Source organism: Saimiri boliviensis, chromosome 17, assembly GCF_048565385.1.
Source record: "Saimiri boliviensis isolate mSaiBol1 chromosome 17, mSaiBol1.pri, whole genome shotgun sequence".
In the NCBI taxonomy this organism is placed as follows: domain Eukaryota; kingdom Metazoa; phylum Chordata; class Mammalia; order Primates; family Cebidae; genus Saimiri; species Saimiri boliviensis.
Genome location: NC_133465.1, coordinates 10,085,563 through 10,103,772, shown reverse-complemented (window position 1 = coordinate 10,103,772; position 18,210 = coordinate 10,085,563). Strand labels below are relative to the sequence as shown.

The following is an 18,210-nucleotide window of genomic DNA, read 5'->3' as shown; positions in this document are numbered from 1 at the left end:
ACAAAGAGGAACTGGTACCATTCCTTCTCAAACTATTCCAAACAATGCAAAAAGAAGGAATCCTTGCCAAATCATTGTTTGAGACCAACATCATCCTGATACCAAAACCCAGCAGAGACTCAACAAAAAAAGAAAACTTCAGGCCAATATCCATGATGAACATACAAGCAAAAATCTTCAATAAAATACTGGCAAACTGATTGCAACCGCACAGCAAAAAGCTTATCCACCACAATCAAGTAGGCTTCATTCCAGGGATGCAAGGCTGATTCAACATACGCAAGCCTATAAATGTAATCCACCACATAAACAGAACTAAAGACAAAAACCACATAATTATCTCAATAGATGCAGAGAAGGCCTTCCACAAAATTCAACAGTGCTTTATGCTAAAAACTCTCAATAAGCTAGGTATTGAAGAAATATATCTCAAAACAATAAAAGCTATTTATGACAAACCTACAGCCAAAATCATACTGAATGGGCAAAAACTGGAAGCATTCCTTTGAAATCCGGCACTAGACAAGGATGCCCTCTCTTACCACTCCTATTCAATATAGTATTAGAAGTTCTAACCAGAGCAATTAGGCAAGAAAAAAAAAAAAAGGATATTCAATTAGGAAAAGAGGAAGTCAAGTTGTCTCTATTTGCATATGACATGATTGTATATTTAGAAGACTCTATCATCTCAGCCCAAAATCACCTTAAACTGATAAGCAACTTCAGCGAAGTCTCAGGATACAAAATCAATGTGCAGAAATCACAAGCATTTCTATACACCAATAACAGACTAATAGAGAGCCAAAGCATGAGAAAACTCTCATTCATGGTTGCTACAAAGAGAATAAAATACCTGGAAATACAGCTAACAAAGGATGTAAAGGACCTCTTCAAGGAGAACTACAAACCACTGCTCAAGGAAATAAGAGAGGACACAAACAGATGGGGAAACCTACCATCCTCATGGTTAGGAAGAATCAATATCATAAAAATTGCCATACTGCCCAAAGTAATTTATAGATTCAACACTTTCCCCATCAAGCTACCAATGACCTTCTTCACAGAACTGGAAAAAACCACTTTAAACTTCATATGGAACCAAAAGAGAGCCCACATAGCCAAGACAATCCTAAGCAAAAAGAACAAAGCCAGGGGCATCATGCTACCTGATTTCAAACTATACTACAAGGCTACAGTAATCAAAACAGCATGGTACCGGTACCAAAACAGAGATATAGACCAATGGAACAGAACAGAGGTCCTGGGGGCAATGCCACACAATATGGTCATCTGATCTTTGACAAACCTGACAAAAACAAGCAATGGGGAAAGGATTCCCTGTTTAATAAATGGTGTTGGGCAAACTGGCTAGCAGTGTGCGGAAAGGAGAAACTGGATCCCTTCCTGACACCTTGCACTAAAATTAACTCCAGATGGATTAAAGACTTAAACATAAGACCTAACACCATAAAAACCGTAAACCTAGGCAAAACCATTCAGGACATAGGCATAGGCAAGGACTTCATGACTAAAATGCCAAAAGCATTGGCAACAAAAGCCAAAATAGACAAATGGGATCTAATTGAACTCCAGAGCTTCTGTATAACAAGAAAAAACAATCATTAGAGTGAACCAGCAACCAACAGAATGGGAAAAATTTTTTGCAATCTACCCATCTGACAAAGGGCTAACATCTGGAATCTACAAAGAACTAAAACAGATTTACAAGAAAAAAACAAACAAACCCATCCAAAAGTGGGTGAAGGATATGAACACTTTTCAAAAGAAGACATATATGAGGCCAAGAAACATGAAAAAATGCTCATCATCACTGATTATTAGAGAAATGCAAATCAAAAGCACATTGAGACACCATCTCATGCCAGTTGGAATGGCGATCATTAAAAAATGTGGAGACAACAGATGCTGGAGAGGATGTGGAGAAATAGGAACACTTTTACACTGTTGGTAGGAGGGTAAACTAGTTCAACCATTGTGGAAGACAGTGTGGCACTTCCTCAAGGACCTAGAAATAGAAATTCCATTTGATCCAACAATCCCATTACTGGTTATATACCCAAAGGATTATAAATCATTCTATTATAAACACACATGCACATGTATGTTCATTGCAGCACTGTTTACAATAACAAAGACCTGGAACCAACCCAAATGCCCCTTGATGATAGACTAGACAAGGAAAATGTGGTATATATACACCATGGAATACTATGCAGCCATAAAAAATGATGAGTCTGTGTCCTTTGTAGGGACATGGATGAATCTGGAAACCATCATTCTCAGCAAACTGACACAAGAACAGAAAATCAAACACCTCATGTTCTCTCATAAGCTGGTGTTGAACAATGACAACTCATGGACAGAGGGAGGGTAGCATCACACACTGGGGTCTGTTGGGAGGGGTAGGGGAGGGTAGCATGGGGTAGGGAGGCTGGGGAGGGATAACATGGGGAGAAATGCCAGATATAGGTGACAGGGGGATGGAGGCAGCAAACCACATTGCCATGTATGTACCTATTCAACAATCCTGCATGATTTTGCACATGTACCCCAGAACCTAAAGTACAATTAAAAAAAATAAATAAAAAAGTAAAAGATAAGTCTAACAATGTCTTTAGTGAATAATAAACTATAAATGACTATTGTAATTAAAAAATAAAAATTCCTGATTATAAAATAAAACAACAAAGAAAACCCACATTAGGCTTAAGCAAAAAATATTACATAGCTAATTAGCATATTATTAGATATGTCATAAGAAATTATCCAGAATACAGCCCAGAAAGGCAAGGAGATGGAAAACATAAAAGAGATTTTAAGAAGCATTGGGTAAGTTCCAACGTATTTCTTTATTTTTATTTTTATTTTTTGGGGGGACGGAGTCTAGCTCTGTCACCCAGTCTCAAGTGCAGTGGCATGATCTCAGCTCACTGCAACCTCTGCCTCCCAGGTTCAAGCAATTCTTCTGCCTCAACCTCCTGAGTAGCTGGGACTACAGGTTCAAGTCACCACATCCGGCTATTTTTTTTTAATTTTTAGTAGAGATGGGGTTTCACCTTGTTGGCCAGGCTGGTCTCAAATTCCTGACCTCAGGTGATCAACCAGTTTGCCCTCCAAATTGCTGGGATTACAGACATAAACCAACACACCCAGCCTCCAACATATTTCTAATTGGAGTTCCAGAAAAGAAAATAGACATAACGGAGCAGAAGCAATATTAGAAAACATAAATCCAATAATGAGCAATTCTAGACGTTCCACTAAATAGCAAATAACTAAGAATAAATGCAAGAAAATACAAAAATCGCTCTATACAGTAAACTACAAATGTTACTGAGACTTAAACAGCTGGAAGGCTATGTTTGTGGATTAGAAGACTCAATATTATAATATTGTAGACTCTCCCCAAACCAATCTATAGATTAAATAAAATCCCAATCAATATCCTAGCAATTTTACGTGTATGCATATATAAATTAATTAACTGACTCTAAAATGTATTTAGAATTAGAAAGGTCCAGGAGTAGCCAAATAATTTTTTTTATAAAAGCAAGTAAAGTTTGTTAAGATTTGTGTCTTGCACTGGTTAAATCTAACCACTGATAGAAAAATATAATATGTAAAATAAAATTTTAAAGTAAGCACTAGGATATAAATAAGACATAAAATTTTAAAACTATTATTGAAGAAGGAACAAAGGAAATTTGATCTGATCAATAACAAAAGGCCGAAAGGAAACAAAGATAAATCCAAACTATCAGTAATCACAATAAATGAGACAGAGCTAAATTTCCCACTAAAAGACGGAGATCATCTGATTTAGGTTTAAGAAAAAATTCAGCTGCTTGGCATGCACAAAAGACACACCTTAAAAATGGAACATTGAAAGATACACTTGTGAAATGCTACCAAAGGGAACACAGATGTGACAAAAGTATGAGCAAAATAAAATGTAAGAAAAAAAGATATTTTATAGTGACGAAATACAAGCAAACGAAATAGACAAATCAGGCATCTGATAATCACTAAATATATAAAGCAAAAACATAAGGAAATACTGTGGAGAAATCATAATAACATGGAATACTTTAATAGTCTTCTCAAAAATCAATAGGTCAAGTGGAAAAAAATAGTAAAGTGTTATGAGTTTATGAAGAACGCAATAAAACTTGATCTAATAGTTATTTATAAAACTTGTACCCACAGAATACACATTTAAAACACACTTTAAGAAATTATAAAAAATAACACGATCATTTTACTATAAAAAGTTGAAAAATTAAGATTCATTCCTAATTTAAGAAAATATTAGCTAAAGATCTCAACTTCTTAAAGGAACATAAAGGAAGGATATTTACAACAAATATCATTCCTAAAAGGTAAAACACTAAAGTCACAAACTAGACATGGATGTTAGCTTCCATCACTACAAATAAGCCAGTACTGTTGGTCATACTAGTGCAGAGAAATAAGAAAAATAGAAGCATGAATACTTAAAAGGAAGAGACAAAATTAGTATTAATAAACAATTATTTTTTAAAAATAAATAACAAAGTCAAGCTGACCAGACACAAGATCCAATTTTGAAAAGATGAAAAAACAGCCGGCACAGTGGCTCGCACCTGTAATCCCAGCACTTTGGGAGGCCAAGGCAGGTGGATCACTTGAGCTCTGGAGTTTGAGACCAGCCTGGGCAATAAGGGGAAACCCTATCTCTATGAAAAATACAAAAAGTAGCTGGGTGTGATGGCTCACACCTGTAGTCCTACTACATGGGAGGCTGAGGTAGGAGAATCGCTTGAGCCCAGTAGATGTAGGTTTCAGTGAGGCAAGAACGCATCTTTGCCCTCCAGCCTGGGAAACAGAGTGAGACTCTGTCACAAACACACACACACACACACACACACACACACACCCATTTGAAAATGTAATAGAGAAAAAGATTCCATTTCCAATGGCAATGAAAACAATAAAATATGTGGGAATAAATAATAAAAGTTATGTGCAAGACCTAGGTGAAGAAAAGAAATACAGAAGGACATGAATACTTTTTTTTTTATTTATGAAAACTTGAATTAAAGAAGAACATAACCATTTCTGTTGCTCCTTTGTTTAAAACAAGATAAAAAAAATGAGATCAAGTTGGCTGCAGGGGCTCACGCCTATAATCCCAGCACTTTGGGAGGCCGAGGTGGGCAGATCGTGAGATCAGGAGATCGAGACCATCCTGACCAACATGGTGAAACCCTGCCTTCACTAAAAATACAAAAATTAGCTGGGCATGGTGATTTGTGCCTGTAGTCCCAGCTACTCACGAAGCTGAGGCAGAAGAATGGCTTGAACCTGGGAGGCGGAGGTTGCAGTGAGCCGAGATTGCGCCACTGCACTCCAGCCCAGCGACAGTGAGACTCCATCTCAAAATAAATAAATAAATAAATAAATAAGGCAGGGGGATAAAATTATGAAATGCCCATCAACGGGGTTAAGTAATCCTTGGTACCTGTAGTACTATGGAATATAAAGCATCAGTTGAAAAGAATGAGGTGTACCCATAAAAGACAATATGAAAACATCTTCAAGTTATAAAAGCAAATTGCAAGAAATGCATGCATCATGTTCTCAGTTATGTATAAACATACATACAAATGAAAATTACATTTTTTTCTCATACAAGAGGACTGCACAAAGAAAATATGGAAATATGGAAGGAATTACTCCAAACTGGTGACAGTGACTTCTGGGAAGGGTATTGGGGTTCTGGCTAGATTGCACTCATGACATTATTTATTCTTTCAGCTCTTCCACATATTTGAATTTTTTTACTATGGTCATACATTGGTCAATAGTTAACAAAAAGCAGTAAACATTTGAGATAGAATATAGGGAGTTTTCCCTTCTTTTGCAAGGATATTCACTTGTTTAGGAAATCAAGATGCCAATTCAGACTAAAAATTTATCTGGTCTATGAAGAAACTAGTAAGAGGTGATCCCACCTGTTTTTGTGTTTACAAAACCATATCATGACTTTGCATCCTAAAATGTAAAATATTCTCCCCATCCCTGTGTATGTGTTCATTTTGTTTCTGGCCCGCTACTTCTGAGTCAACTTCCAGTCAATGTGGCGGGCTGAATTGAATTAAAGGATTTCTTCCTCTGATTCCAGAGATAAAATAAAACAACAAAATTTTTAAGAGATAGGAAAGCTCAAAATTAAGAAAGAGATCTCTTCAGGTGCCAGTAAAAAAGGAGAATTTCAAAGTCATACCAGTGAACAGAAGCCAAACAGCACAAAGGAGTATTGTAACTGAATACTGGTTGGGTGTTTGGTCCCTGCAGAGTTAAAGGAGTATTATCTCTGGAAGGCTGGCAGAGGGGGCACACCTTTCTGTAGCTACCTACAGAAAGATGAGACCCCTTAAGAGATGCCCATTTATTTACAAAATGTTAATAGGAAAAAATATACTTGTGCCAGGTATCAATGTATTGTCTTCTAATTTATGCTTCACTGTCTGCTCTATGAAAATTGATCTGAGCCCTTCAGATTTTTTTCAATTTCCGGATGGTATGACGTCAAGTATTGTCAGCAGAGGACGCTGGACAGGGATTTTAGAAGGAAGTGGTTTTCTGTCCTGACTTCTGGGGTCTCTCAACAACCACCTGCAGCACAGACAGGACTTCCCCAGTGCCCAGCTCCTGCAGCAAAGGCAGCATGTCCAGCAGCAGGCTCCTTTGATACAGGTGGTTTTCCAATATCCAGCTTGTGTGGTGTCTGGCAGCCAGCAGCTTCCCCAGCAACCCCTTTGAAGTACTGTATTGGAGTGCCTCCTGGGAGATACCTTCTATGAAAAGCTTCCCCTACAACACCCTGAAAGACAGATTCCCAGCCTTCCAGGGTGCAGTACCACTCAACTCCTCTCCAACCAGAAGACCACAGATTGGCACCCCAGTCCTGGGGGATGTAGGATCTCATCCCTGAATACTCTATCTGAGCCCCTAGAGGTATATCTGCGATTCCCACATTCTCCTTTTTTTTCTTTTGAGACAGAGTTTTCTTCTTGTCTCCCAGGCTGGAGTGCAATGGCGCGATCTCAGCTCACTGCAGCCTCCAACTCCTGGGTCCAAGCGATTCTCCTGCCTCAGCCTCCTGAGTAGCTGGGATTACTGGAGTGTGCTACTACTGCCTGGCTAACTCAAGTTTCACCATGTTGGCCAGGGTGGTCTTGAACTCCTGACCTCAAATGATCCACCCACCTCAGCCTCCCAGTGCTGGGACTACAGGCATGCGCCACTGTGCCCAACCCTCACACATTCTTTAGAATTCTTTTATTATGAACCAATTCCTCAATACTCTGTTATAGTATTGTTATGCTGTAACATGCTGTAGTTAATAAGGTATATTTCTTTATATTAAGCTTGTGGTTTTCCCATGTGTTCCGCCCCCACACCACTTCTCACGTCCCCCAGTGTTTCAGCCTTGCCAGGAGTGACAGATAAAATTAAGTAAGCAAAGAGGTCCTTAAAAAGCACTTCATGAGCTGGGCATGGTGGCTCACATCTGTAATCCCAGGACTTTGGAAGGCCAAGGTGGGTGAATTGCTTGAGCCCAGGAGTTCAAGACCAGCCTAGGCAACATGGGGAGGCCCCATCTCTACAAAAATAAAAAAAAATTAAAAAAAAAATTAAATAAAAGCTGGGGTATGGTGGTATGTGCCTGTAGTCCCACCTACTTGGGAGGTTGAGATGGGCAGATCTCTTGAGCCCAGGAGGTTATGCTGCAGTGAGCTATGGTCGCACCACTGCACACTCCAGCCTGGGTCACAACAGAGCAAGACACTGTCTCAAAAACAAACGAACTAACAAAAAAAATAGCACTTCATGTCGGTACTCAAGTTAAACAGGAATCCTGCTGGATAGGGGTACTGTTCAAACAAGGGCCTTGACTCTGGGGGCAATATGAGAAGCCCAAAGTGGTCAAGCCTAGATCATGGCAATTAACCATTAGTGGTAAAGTGGACAGTCATGCAATCAGATCTCCAGGGATGTACAACATGCAGAGAATGCTGGCTATGACTTGGTGCTCCAGATGCTAAATCAACGGCAGGCTACTCCGTTCTTCATTATTTCCAACCAAACATGCTCACGTACAGAAAACTAGATATGTAACCTGCATTGAAGAGTCAAAAAAAAAGAATGTTTCATCTAATTCCCTGACCTGATTCAGTTCACGAATCCAGACTCTTTTTTTTTTTTTTTTTAAAGAACTCATCCATGTAGAATCCAGACTCTCTTAAATGACAGGATGGCTAGGTACTATTGAGGAAGAATCCTTCTATGACCCCACATCTGCCCCATAAAGTTTCTCTCAGCCATTCCCAACAGAACCTGCAGCCATTTGCCCGGGCTGACATTAAGCCCCAGGAAGCCAGAGAACCACTGGGCTTTTTCAGTCTGAACAGGAGATTACGGTGGCTGGGTGATAAACGGATTCCTAACCCAAGTTTGCATCTTGGCAGGCCCAGTGGAAACTGGCCTCTTTCTTAGGATATTTCAGCATTCTGAGTGCTTAGTTGACTGACCTCAGCAAGTAGCCGAATGCCCACACTGGCCTTCCCTGACCAAGTTGCATGTGATCCTGCTAAATTTCATAGTACTTGTAGTACCTAAAATTACACTGCCTCAAAAAAAGAAAAGAAAAGAAAGAACTCAAGAAACTACTTTCTGATAGCAACAGCAACAAAGCCAGTTTACTCAGCAGGAATGAAGCAAGGTCATTTTATCAGACTTGAATAATTTAGACAGACCTGCAGGTTCCATGGACGGGATTTTATTAAAATGGTACATAGATTTCATATTTAAATTAAAAAATTGAACATTTTTTTCTAGTATCAAAATAGTCATTTTTAAAATGCCTTGAAAAACTTTAATACAACTTTTAATATATTAAATACTCACCAGAAATCTCAGTCATTTCTCTCTCATCTCTCTTTGCTAGAATCTTGCCTTACCATCACTATCATTCTGTTTTCATTTTTTATTTTCTCTTTTTTGGCATCTTTAATGCTTATCCCAGAAAAGCATTAAAAATAACATATTCTTCTCTAAATCCACAATTTAAAAAAAAAAAAAAAAAAGAAAGAGAAAGGAGGAGCCAATGACAACATTTGACATGACATTGAAGATTCTTATGAACCAGGCTCACCTGGTTTGCCCACATTCAAATCTCTTTAGTAAATATCAGTTCTTGCCCTGAAACTGGAAATACTGACCCAATAGCATCCTCTAGTGGCCAGACTGTAGCAAAGCATTCAACCACACAGGAAGGGGACCCTTGGGTCATGTGGCCATTAGGTGTTGAAAGCCTAGACGTGGAGACCAAAAAAAAAAAAAAAATTATTTTTTAGGGATTACAAGACAACTGGCTTCCTGGAAACCCACTCTCAACACAAACTGCCTACAACTGCTCGGCAAAGTCCCACGAACGCCAGCGTCACACAATACTGACACGCTCCATCAAAAGCTGGACTCCGGTAAGGTTTTCTTTCGACCTAAGGAAAGGGTGTGGTATTTGACCCTCTGGAAGGTGCCCTGAGAAGCCTGCTCCCCTGGAGCAATCCTTTGTGACATGCCCAGCGCGCTGCCTCTCGGAGTCCTGCTGACTTTTCGAGGGAGGCGGAGAGAGCTGGGGGCCGACCAGACATCCCTCTCCAGCTGGCCTCCCAGGCCCCTGGCCAGGCCCTCTGGGATCCTGAAGGAAGGCGGTGAGCCTGGCACCCGCCCATCCATGGCAGGGCTCAGCCTGCCACTCACCAGGGAGATGGGGGGCACCCGTGGGGAGAACTCTGCCCTGTCATTCCTCCTGTTCTCCTTCTTCCGAAACACAGACCTCAGAAGGGTGAGTGCCCCCTGCAGAGGTCTGTCGATCTCAGGGGTACCTCTGCGACTGTCTTTGCTGTTTCCAGAGAACCCCACATAGGGGGAGGGTGGGCTGCTCTTGCTTCCCATCTGGAAGCTCTCCTTCCAGCTCATGGCCTTCTGACCCTCTGGTCGGGCTGGTTTCTCATGCTCCACTGAAGACATCACAGTGAGGGGCAGGTCGAACTTTCTGGGAAGCCTGATATCCTGCACTGCATTTTCCGTGGGTTTCTTTGCTGTGTTTGGACCATCTGAGTTTCCAGGGGCCAGACAGTGGTTGGGTTGAGCTGAGGGACAGGCCACCCCGCCTGGACCTCTTTCGACGGCTCGTCCACAATCTTCACTTTTAGCAGGAGGGACGACGTTTGACCTTGGCGATGCTGACCTCTCATCCTCACCCGCGGTGCCTGTCAACAGCGACACAATGGACTGGCTGGTGGACCGAGGCCTTCGTCTGGATTCCAAGTACTCTACTAACTCAATGGAGGCACCTGTTGGCTTCTCCTTGGATCCAAAGGACCACCGCAGGGGCATGGTCTTGAAGGGCCCCTGCTTGGCTCGGGAAGTGGTGGGTGCCTTCATGCTAATGCTTCTGCCTTTCAGGCCCCGCACCAACCGCCTGGACTCCAACCCTCCTGAAAGAGACACGAAGACTGTCAGTGTGTAAGTCACCCTAGAGCTGCCATGCCAGTCATCTGACGTTTACTGAACACCTCGGGTGTAGGAGGCACTGGGCTGGGTACTAGAGACACAGCAGTGAACAAGCCAGGTGGGGTTCCTGCCTTTGGGGGATAGCAATGGTTTCACCCACTGTTCCTCAATCTCCACTTACACACTTGAAGCCACAGGGCAAGCCAGTGCTAAAGAAGGTATCTACACCCTGGGCAGCACAGACATCTGGCAAAGCTCCGTCTCATGGACATCTGACCCTAAGACTGAACAGCAGTTTCCTCCATCTTTAAATATTCCCATGAAACAGAGTGCTCAGCCAAAGTTCCGACCTTTCTAGGTCATATTAGGTCCTTGTACCTTTCAAATGCAAGAATCTCAGATACTCTGCCCCGGGCTAAAAAAGAAAAGAATGGTGTGTTTATCAGAGCTGCCACATATGCCTGTATTCTGTGCATCCTGCAACATCTGTACATAGCTGGGAAGACGTTTTTGAAATACACTATTAAGTGAGAACAGAATCTAAAAATTAACATATTAGGTTGCAAAAGGAATTGCAGTTTTTGCCATTTAAAAACAAATGGCAGCTGGGTGCGGTGGCATCCCAGCACTTTGGGAGGCCGAGGTGGGCAGATCACCTGAGGTTGGGAGTTTGAGATCAGCCTGACTAACATGGAGAACCCCTGTCTCTACTAAAAATACAAAAATTAGCTGGGTGTGGTGGCATGCACCTGTAATCCAAGCTACTCGGAAGACAGGCAGGAGAATCACTTGAACCTGAGAGGCAGAGGTTGCAGTGAGCTGAGATCACACCACTACACTCCAGCCTGGCAACAGAGCAAGAGTCCATTTAAAGAAAAAGGGGGAGGGGCCCTGTCAGCGCCACAGCCAACACAATGGGTGACACAGAGAGAGACCAGAGATGGTCAGGTGCATGGGTGAGAGCTCAGGAAGGGCAGAGGAATGAGGTACAGGGGAAGGAACGCTGCTGGAATGCAGGGGGCAGTGTGCGCATCAAGCAAGCACCCCTGGGGAAATGGCTGGAGCAGGAAGACAACAGAATGCCTGTTACCTCTGAAAGGAGTCAGAAAGCATTCCAAGGAGTTGACTTTCCGGGTTTTTCATGGAGAATGTTTGATTGTTTTCTTCCTCAAAGCATTTCTTTACATCAGCCAATCACAGATACGGTTTTACCCAAAACACTCTGTAATTTTGGTTTGGATTGACCTTGTTAAATTCCCAGCCTTTGGAGGGGAAGAAGTGTTCTGAGGTCTGAGATGTGTGTGAAGTTTATTTCTTATTTTTTCCTCTTCCCCAGCCCTGGGAAGGGCAGAAAGGGATGCTTTGTATGAGTAGGACAAAGCTGTGACTTTTAGCCTTTCAAAATGAGAGCACATTGTCTGGAGCCCCGGCAGGTGGCGGGAGGAGTTGGCCACTGCCCGAAATAGCAGTTCTTCCTTTCTTCCTGGTAGGAAAGGGTCTGAGGCCAGGGCTGACATCAACGCCTGAGCCACATCTCATGGGAACCTCAGATACCCACAGAACTCGAGTCTCCTCTTTCTCAGGGTGGCAGTGAAAAAGTGCCCCTGCTATTTTTATTCTCCTTCCATTTATTGGGCTATGATGACAGAATCTGAGACCGTGATGGCTTTAATAAAATGAGAGATAAGCAGCATAAGAACAGAAGGGAATGAGGGGCCCCCACGCTCACACCACACTTCCTCTCTACCAAGTCATTTCTCATTCGGGTGGGTGACAGTCCTGGTACCCCTCTCCTGGGGAGACAGATGAACTTTCTGGGATGCTGGGAGACAGAGGTAGGGGTGGTGATTAGAGACCCCTGGGCAGTAACTCTGGTCCAACCCCCACCCCACCCCAAGAAGATTCTGTTTCCAGCCAGGCTGGCTTGAATGAGAACCAGGAAGAGCCTACAGCCTCACACCGCATGAAAGACACAGGCAGGCGGGTTCTTCCTGAAGGGTATTGAAGCCCCACAGCATCATAAACATGCTTCATCAGCCCCACAAAAGCCCCCTCCACACAGATGGTGCCAGTGCAGCCGATGGGCACAGTCCCCTGACACCCCCTCCACACCGCGGCTCTGGAGCCAGCAGATGTGCTTAGAGAACTGCCACATCTGTCCCTGTCCCTGTGTGGCCACCTTGATTTCTGCAAGACTTTTTCATTCTTGGCTAATGAAATATGCATCAATCCAAACTCACACGTTTTGTGAACAGGGCATGGGATGTCTTTGTGCCATGCTTGGCCCCCCTGCCACAGAACGAGACTTTTCCCAGCTGAGTACCTCCTGTCTCTTTGAGGGCTTCCACTATGCTTCATACACCCACCTGCTTGCTCCTTCAAAACATATTTAATAAGCACCTACTGTGCTAAGGACTGTCTTCAATACAGTTGGCTGGGGGAATGATACGCTGCACCTGTCTTTATGAGGTTTGGCAAAAGTAAGAATACATGAAACCATGTCATGTTTCTTTTCTTTCTTGTTGTTGTTTTGAAACAGAGTCTCATTCTTGTCTCCCAGGCTAGAGTCCAGCAGTGTGATCTCAGCTCACTGCAACCTCCGCCTCCTGGGTTCAAGCAATTCTCCTGACTCAGCCTCCCGAGTAGCTGGGATTACAGGCATCTGCCACCACACTCAGCTAATTTTTGCATTTTTAGGAGAGACGGGGTTTCACCATGTTGGCCAGGCTGGTCTCGAACTCCTGACCTCAGGCGATCTACCCGCCTCGGCCTCCCACAGTGCTGGGATTACAGGTGTGAGCCACTGCATCCAGCCTCAAATGTCTCTTGAGCCATGGACAATTACCTCACAGCCTGTGACCATTTCTGCGTGGAGGTCAGAGTGCAACCTGGGTCAAGCCTACCCCCCAACTTTCCTCTTCTCCCCGTTAAGGAAAGAAAAAGTTACACCGATGAGCTGAAGCTTCGCCACCTCCAAGACTGAACCAGTAGGATGACGCGGGGAAGAAGAAGGCTGGCTGTCACACCACCAGCCCTCGGGAGCCAAAGCTACCACCCCTTTCATCACTCCAAGAACCGCGGCCGCGTAAAAGAGGGTGAAGCAGAAAAAAAAAAAAAGAAAACAGCAACACATATGAGGAGATCTGGCAGTCGGAGAAGAATAAACAGAACCGTCAGAGCAGGCCCCTGATGAAATAGAGCCACCAGAGGAAATGTGACAACTTGGGATGATCAATAAACTTGCATCTCAGGGAAGAAACTGAAAAAACAGAGACTGAAAAATGTGACTGATCAAGAGATAGAAACCACACGGGAAAAGGCAGGAGACTCAGAAGATAGATGCAGGAGACTCAACAGCAAATCACAAAAATGTCAGAAGCAGGAGAGACAATCATTAAACAAAAACCAAAAGACATTTCTCCGAAGACAGGGGTGAGTCTGCAGAAAGAAAGGCACCCCCGAGTTCTAGGTAGGGTTGAGGAACAAAAACTCTTATCTAGGTATATTCTGGGAGAATCTCTCATCTCCAAGGTCAAGGGGAGGATCTTAAAAGCTTCCAACCAGAAAGAACAAGGGACTTCTCCCATCAACAAGAAAAGCCCGGGCTTCCCACCTGCAACCCTGGGGGTCTGGGAGGCTGTGTTCCAGAAGACGGCTGCAGATGCCCGACGGAAAAGGCCTGCAACCGTCCACTCCAAAGTGAAAGGAAACGATAGCGGCTGCGCAAAGATTTTGAGAACATGCCACACACACGCGAATGAATCAGACCCACACCCTCAAGATGGGGGGCGGGGGTGACAGGGAGGAGGAGAGCCGTGCGCAGCGGGTCCTGCAATCCACGTACTGTCCGCCACCCTCCATGCCGGACAGACGGCTCAGAGGAAAAATGTCACATGAAGCTAAGTGAGTGCTGCAGGAGGAATTCTGGTAACAGTCTGGAATAGAAGGTACTAGCCCCTGTCAGCAACATCTCAGAGTTCCCAGAAGAGACCAGAGAGGGCACATGAAAGCTTTCCAAAGCTCTCACTTTGCTGGGAAGGACAGGGAAAACAGTGACAACAGATAGATTATGTATTTCTCATCTGATGGGGGAAAGGAGTGATGAAATAAAACACCTTACAGGAAATAACAGGCTTCTAAATACCAGGACAGAGAAAGTAGCAATAACGAATTGGACCAGGCCAGGTGCGGTGGTTGACGCCTATAATCCCAGCACTTTGGGGGGCCAAGGCGGGTGGATCACTTAAGGTCGAGTTTGAGACCAGCTGGGTCAACACAGTGAAACAATACAAAACATTAACTGGGCGTGGTGGTGCACACTTGTACTCCCGGCTACTGGGGAAGCTGAGGCAGGAGAATCACTTGAACTCAGGAAGTGGAGGTTGCAGTGAGCCGAGCTTGCGCCACTGCACTCCAGCCTAGCGACAGAGCAAGGCACCGTCTCAAAACGCAAAAACAGAAACAAATTGGATCGGACTGGCAGAACTTCCCAATGAACCAGGAAACAAAGAGCAGCATGCTCGCATCGGCATCAATAAGGAAAGGGAAGGAAGAAACAGCCATGTAAAATCTTTAAAAACGAAACGAACAAAATCCAGTTTTGCAGCTGTTACATTAAGTCAGCATGAACTGAAGCCTCCAACGATAAGACGGGCTCTGAACTTCTGGCATTTAAAAAGACAACACAAAACCCAGCAACAGGCTGTTTACCAAAAAACCACTTTAACTCAAAAAGAAAGGTTTCTAAAGCCCGAGAGAGGGGCAAAATGATAGCAGGCAAAAGAGACAGGGAGAAGGCAAAAAGAAAGAAGAAAAGGGTGAGATTATTCATCTTGGACAAAGTAGAATTTCAGGTTGAAAACATTAAGCAGGGCCGGGTGCGGTGGCTCAAGCCTGTAATCCCAGCACTTTGGGAGGCCGAGGCAGGTGGATCACAAGGTCAAGAGATCGAGACCATCCTGGTCAACATGGTGAAACCCCGTCTCTACTAAAAATACAAAAAATTAGCTGGGCATGGTGGTGCGTGCCTATAATCCCAGCTACTCAGGAGGCTGAGGCAGGAGAATTGCCTGAACCCAGGAGGCGGAGGTTGCCAGTGAGCCGAGATCGCGCCATTGCACTCCAGCCTGGGTAACAAGAGCGAAACTCCGTCTCAAAAAAAAAGAAAAAAAAGAAAAAAAAAAAAGAAAAGAAAAAGAAAAAGAAAAAGAAAACATTAAGCAGGATAAAGAGCCACATTATAATGATAAAAAGCACAATTTAGAAAAGAGATCTAACAGTCATAAACCCGTAGACACCTAGAAACAAAGGAGCTAACAAGATAAAGCAAAAATTATTAAAAATACAAGGATTACTTGATTAAAGATACAGCTAGACTGGGCACAGTAGCTCATGCCTGTAATTCCAGCACTTTGGGAGGTGGAGGCGGGTGGATCACCTGAGGTCAAGAGTCTGAAACCAGCCTGGCCAACAAGGTGAAATCCCATCTCTACTAAAAATACAGAAAAAAAAAAAAAATTAGCCAGGTATGGTGGCAGCCACCTGTAATCCCAGCTACTCAGGACGCTGAGGCAGGAGAATCGCTTGAACCCAGGAGGCAGAGGTTGCAGTGACCCAAGATCATGCCATTGCACTCCAGACTGGGCAATAAGAGCAAAACTCCATCTAAAGAAAAAAAAAGATACAGCTATACAGGAAGGTTTCAATATATCTTCTTCCTTCCAGGAGTCCCAGAGAAGGTACATTTAAAGACACAGGAGATCTGAATAAACAATCAACTCACCTAATTTAATAGTTATGATATAAAGCTCACATCCCTCAAATAAACAATATACATTAGTTTATATATACACAGAGCATTTACAAAACAGTAATCATGAACTTGACCACAAAAAGAGAATAATGTGTGACCTCATGGTGCAATGGTAGCACGCCTGACTCCAAAAAGGGAATAATTTTTGAAAACCACCTTCTTGGATCATCACCCCCAAAAATCAAATAAAGCTGACCAAAACAATCTGAAATAGTTAAAACTTCCAGATAACCTCTAGATCAAAGAAGAAATCAAAACTGAAATGAAATACCCTCTGGAGAGTGCTAAAAAAGAGAGAGACAAAAACCTGTGATGCCCGACAAAAGCCAGAGAGGAAATATATCATTAGAAGCACCCGGACGGAGAAGCTATGGAAGCTTAATTTTCGGGAATCTTTGTTACCAGGGGGCTTCTGAGAAGGACTCCTAGCCATTTTTTTTTTTTAAACATGATCATGATTGTATAAAAATTGCAAAAGTAAGATGTTTTTACATTCTTTTTCCTACAGACCCTTCCCCCACACCCACCTCAACTAGATAAGTTGCAGTCTCCAAAAAACTTGGATCTGTTCGTTTTGGTTTAAGATGCCTTCAGTATTAACGATGTTCATGACCAGGGCTACCAGAAAAGTGGCATTCTCAGGCTGTCAGTATTTCTCTACAAAGAGCTGCTGGCATTTTGCAGGGGTGATTTTTTTTTTACTGAGTGGGACTCTTTCTGGGCATTGCAGTCCGCCCCCGGGGGACTAAATGCCAGTTATCACCTCTGCAAATTCTGACAGTCAATAAAACTTTCTCCTACATATTTGCACACTCAGGAGGGTGGGATGAAGTCGTACCAACCAGTATTTGTAAACTGATACGCTACATTTTCATCTCGTCCAGGTTTAGTAATAACAAAACAAACAAGTAAACAAACAAAATGCTTGATTTTTCTTTTTCTTTTTTCTTTTTTTAGAGTCTCATTCTGTCGCCCAGGCTGGAGTGCAGTGGTGCAATCTTGGCTCACTGCTACCTCCCCCTCACAGGTTTAAGTGATTCTCCTGCCTCAGCCTCCCAAGCAGCTGAGATTACAGGCATGCACCACCATGCCCAGCTAATTTTTGTTTTTTAATAGAGACGGGGTTTCACTACATTGGCCAGGCTGGTAAGAAACTTCTGATCTCAACTGATCCGCCTGCCTTGACCTCCCAATCTTTCTTTTCTTTTTTTTGAGACAAGGTCTCACTGTGTCACCCAGGCTAGAGCACAGTCGGGTGATCTCGGCTCATTGCAACATCTACTTCCTGGGCTCAAGTGATTCTCCAGCCTCTGCTCCTTGAGTAGCTGGGATCACAGGCATGTGCCATCATGCCCTGCTAAGTTTTATATTTTTAGTAGAGACGGGGTTTTGCCATGTTGGCAAGGCTGGTCCCAAACTTCTGGCCTCAAGTGATCCACCTGCCTCGGCCTCCCAAAGTGCTAGGATTACAGATGTGAGCTACCACCCCCAGCACTCACTGGATTTTTCAACCATCTCAGAAATTCCAAAACAGGTTTTAAAATCTGTCACCATTTTAGTCCAACCCCAAGAGGGAAAGCTCCCTGAGGAACCACGGCACGGTCTCTCTTCATGTGAAAGAGACTCTAATCTGGAATGTATGTCTAAAGAGCCTGGGAGCCAGAATCTAGCACCCAGAGAGAACGGGTCTCTTCTCAGCCCCACCGCTTTCAAGGGTGAGCTTCATGATCAGGTGTATGTGACTGGTTGCTTCACACCGAGGCTCAGATTTCCCCTGGGTAGGGCTATAAGGTCACCTCTCCCAAGGGTTTTGG

The 18,210-nt window shown here is 43.5% G+C and overlaps 1 protein-coding gene across 2 annotated transcripts in view; it reads right to left on the bottom strand.

Annotated features, from left to right (window-relative positions):
• Positions 1-5,181: 5,181 nt before the first annotated feature.
• Positions 5,182-18,210, bottom strand: part of USP43 (ubiquitin specific peptidase 43) — an 87,775-nt gene continuing 74,746 nt past the window's right edge. For both annotated transcript variants that reach the window (XM_039476092.2, XM_039476093.2), the window contains exon 15: positions 5,182-10,568. In XM_039476092.2, coding sequence (XP_039332026.1) covers positions 9,532-10,568 — 1,037 coding nt within the window. In that variant the 3' untranslated portion in view covers positions 5,182-9,531. The remainder of the gene's footprint in view (positions 10,569-18,210) is intronic.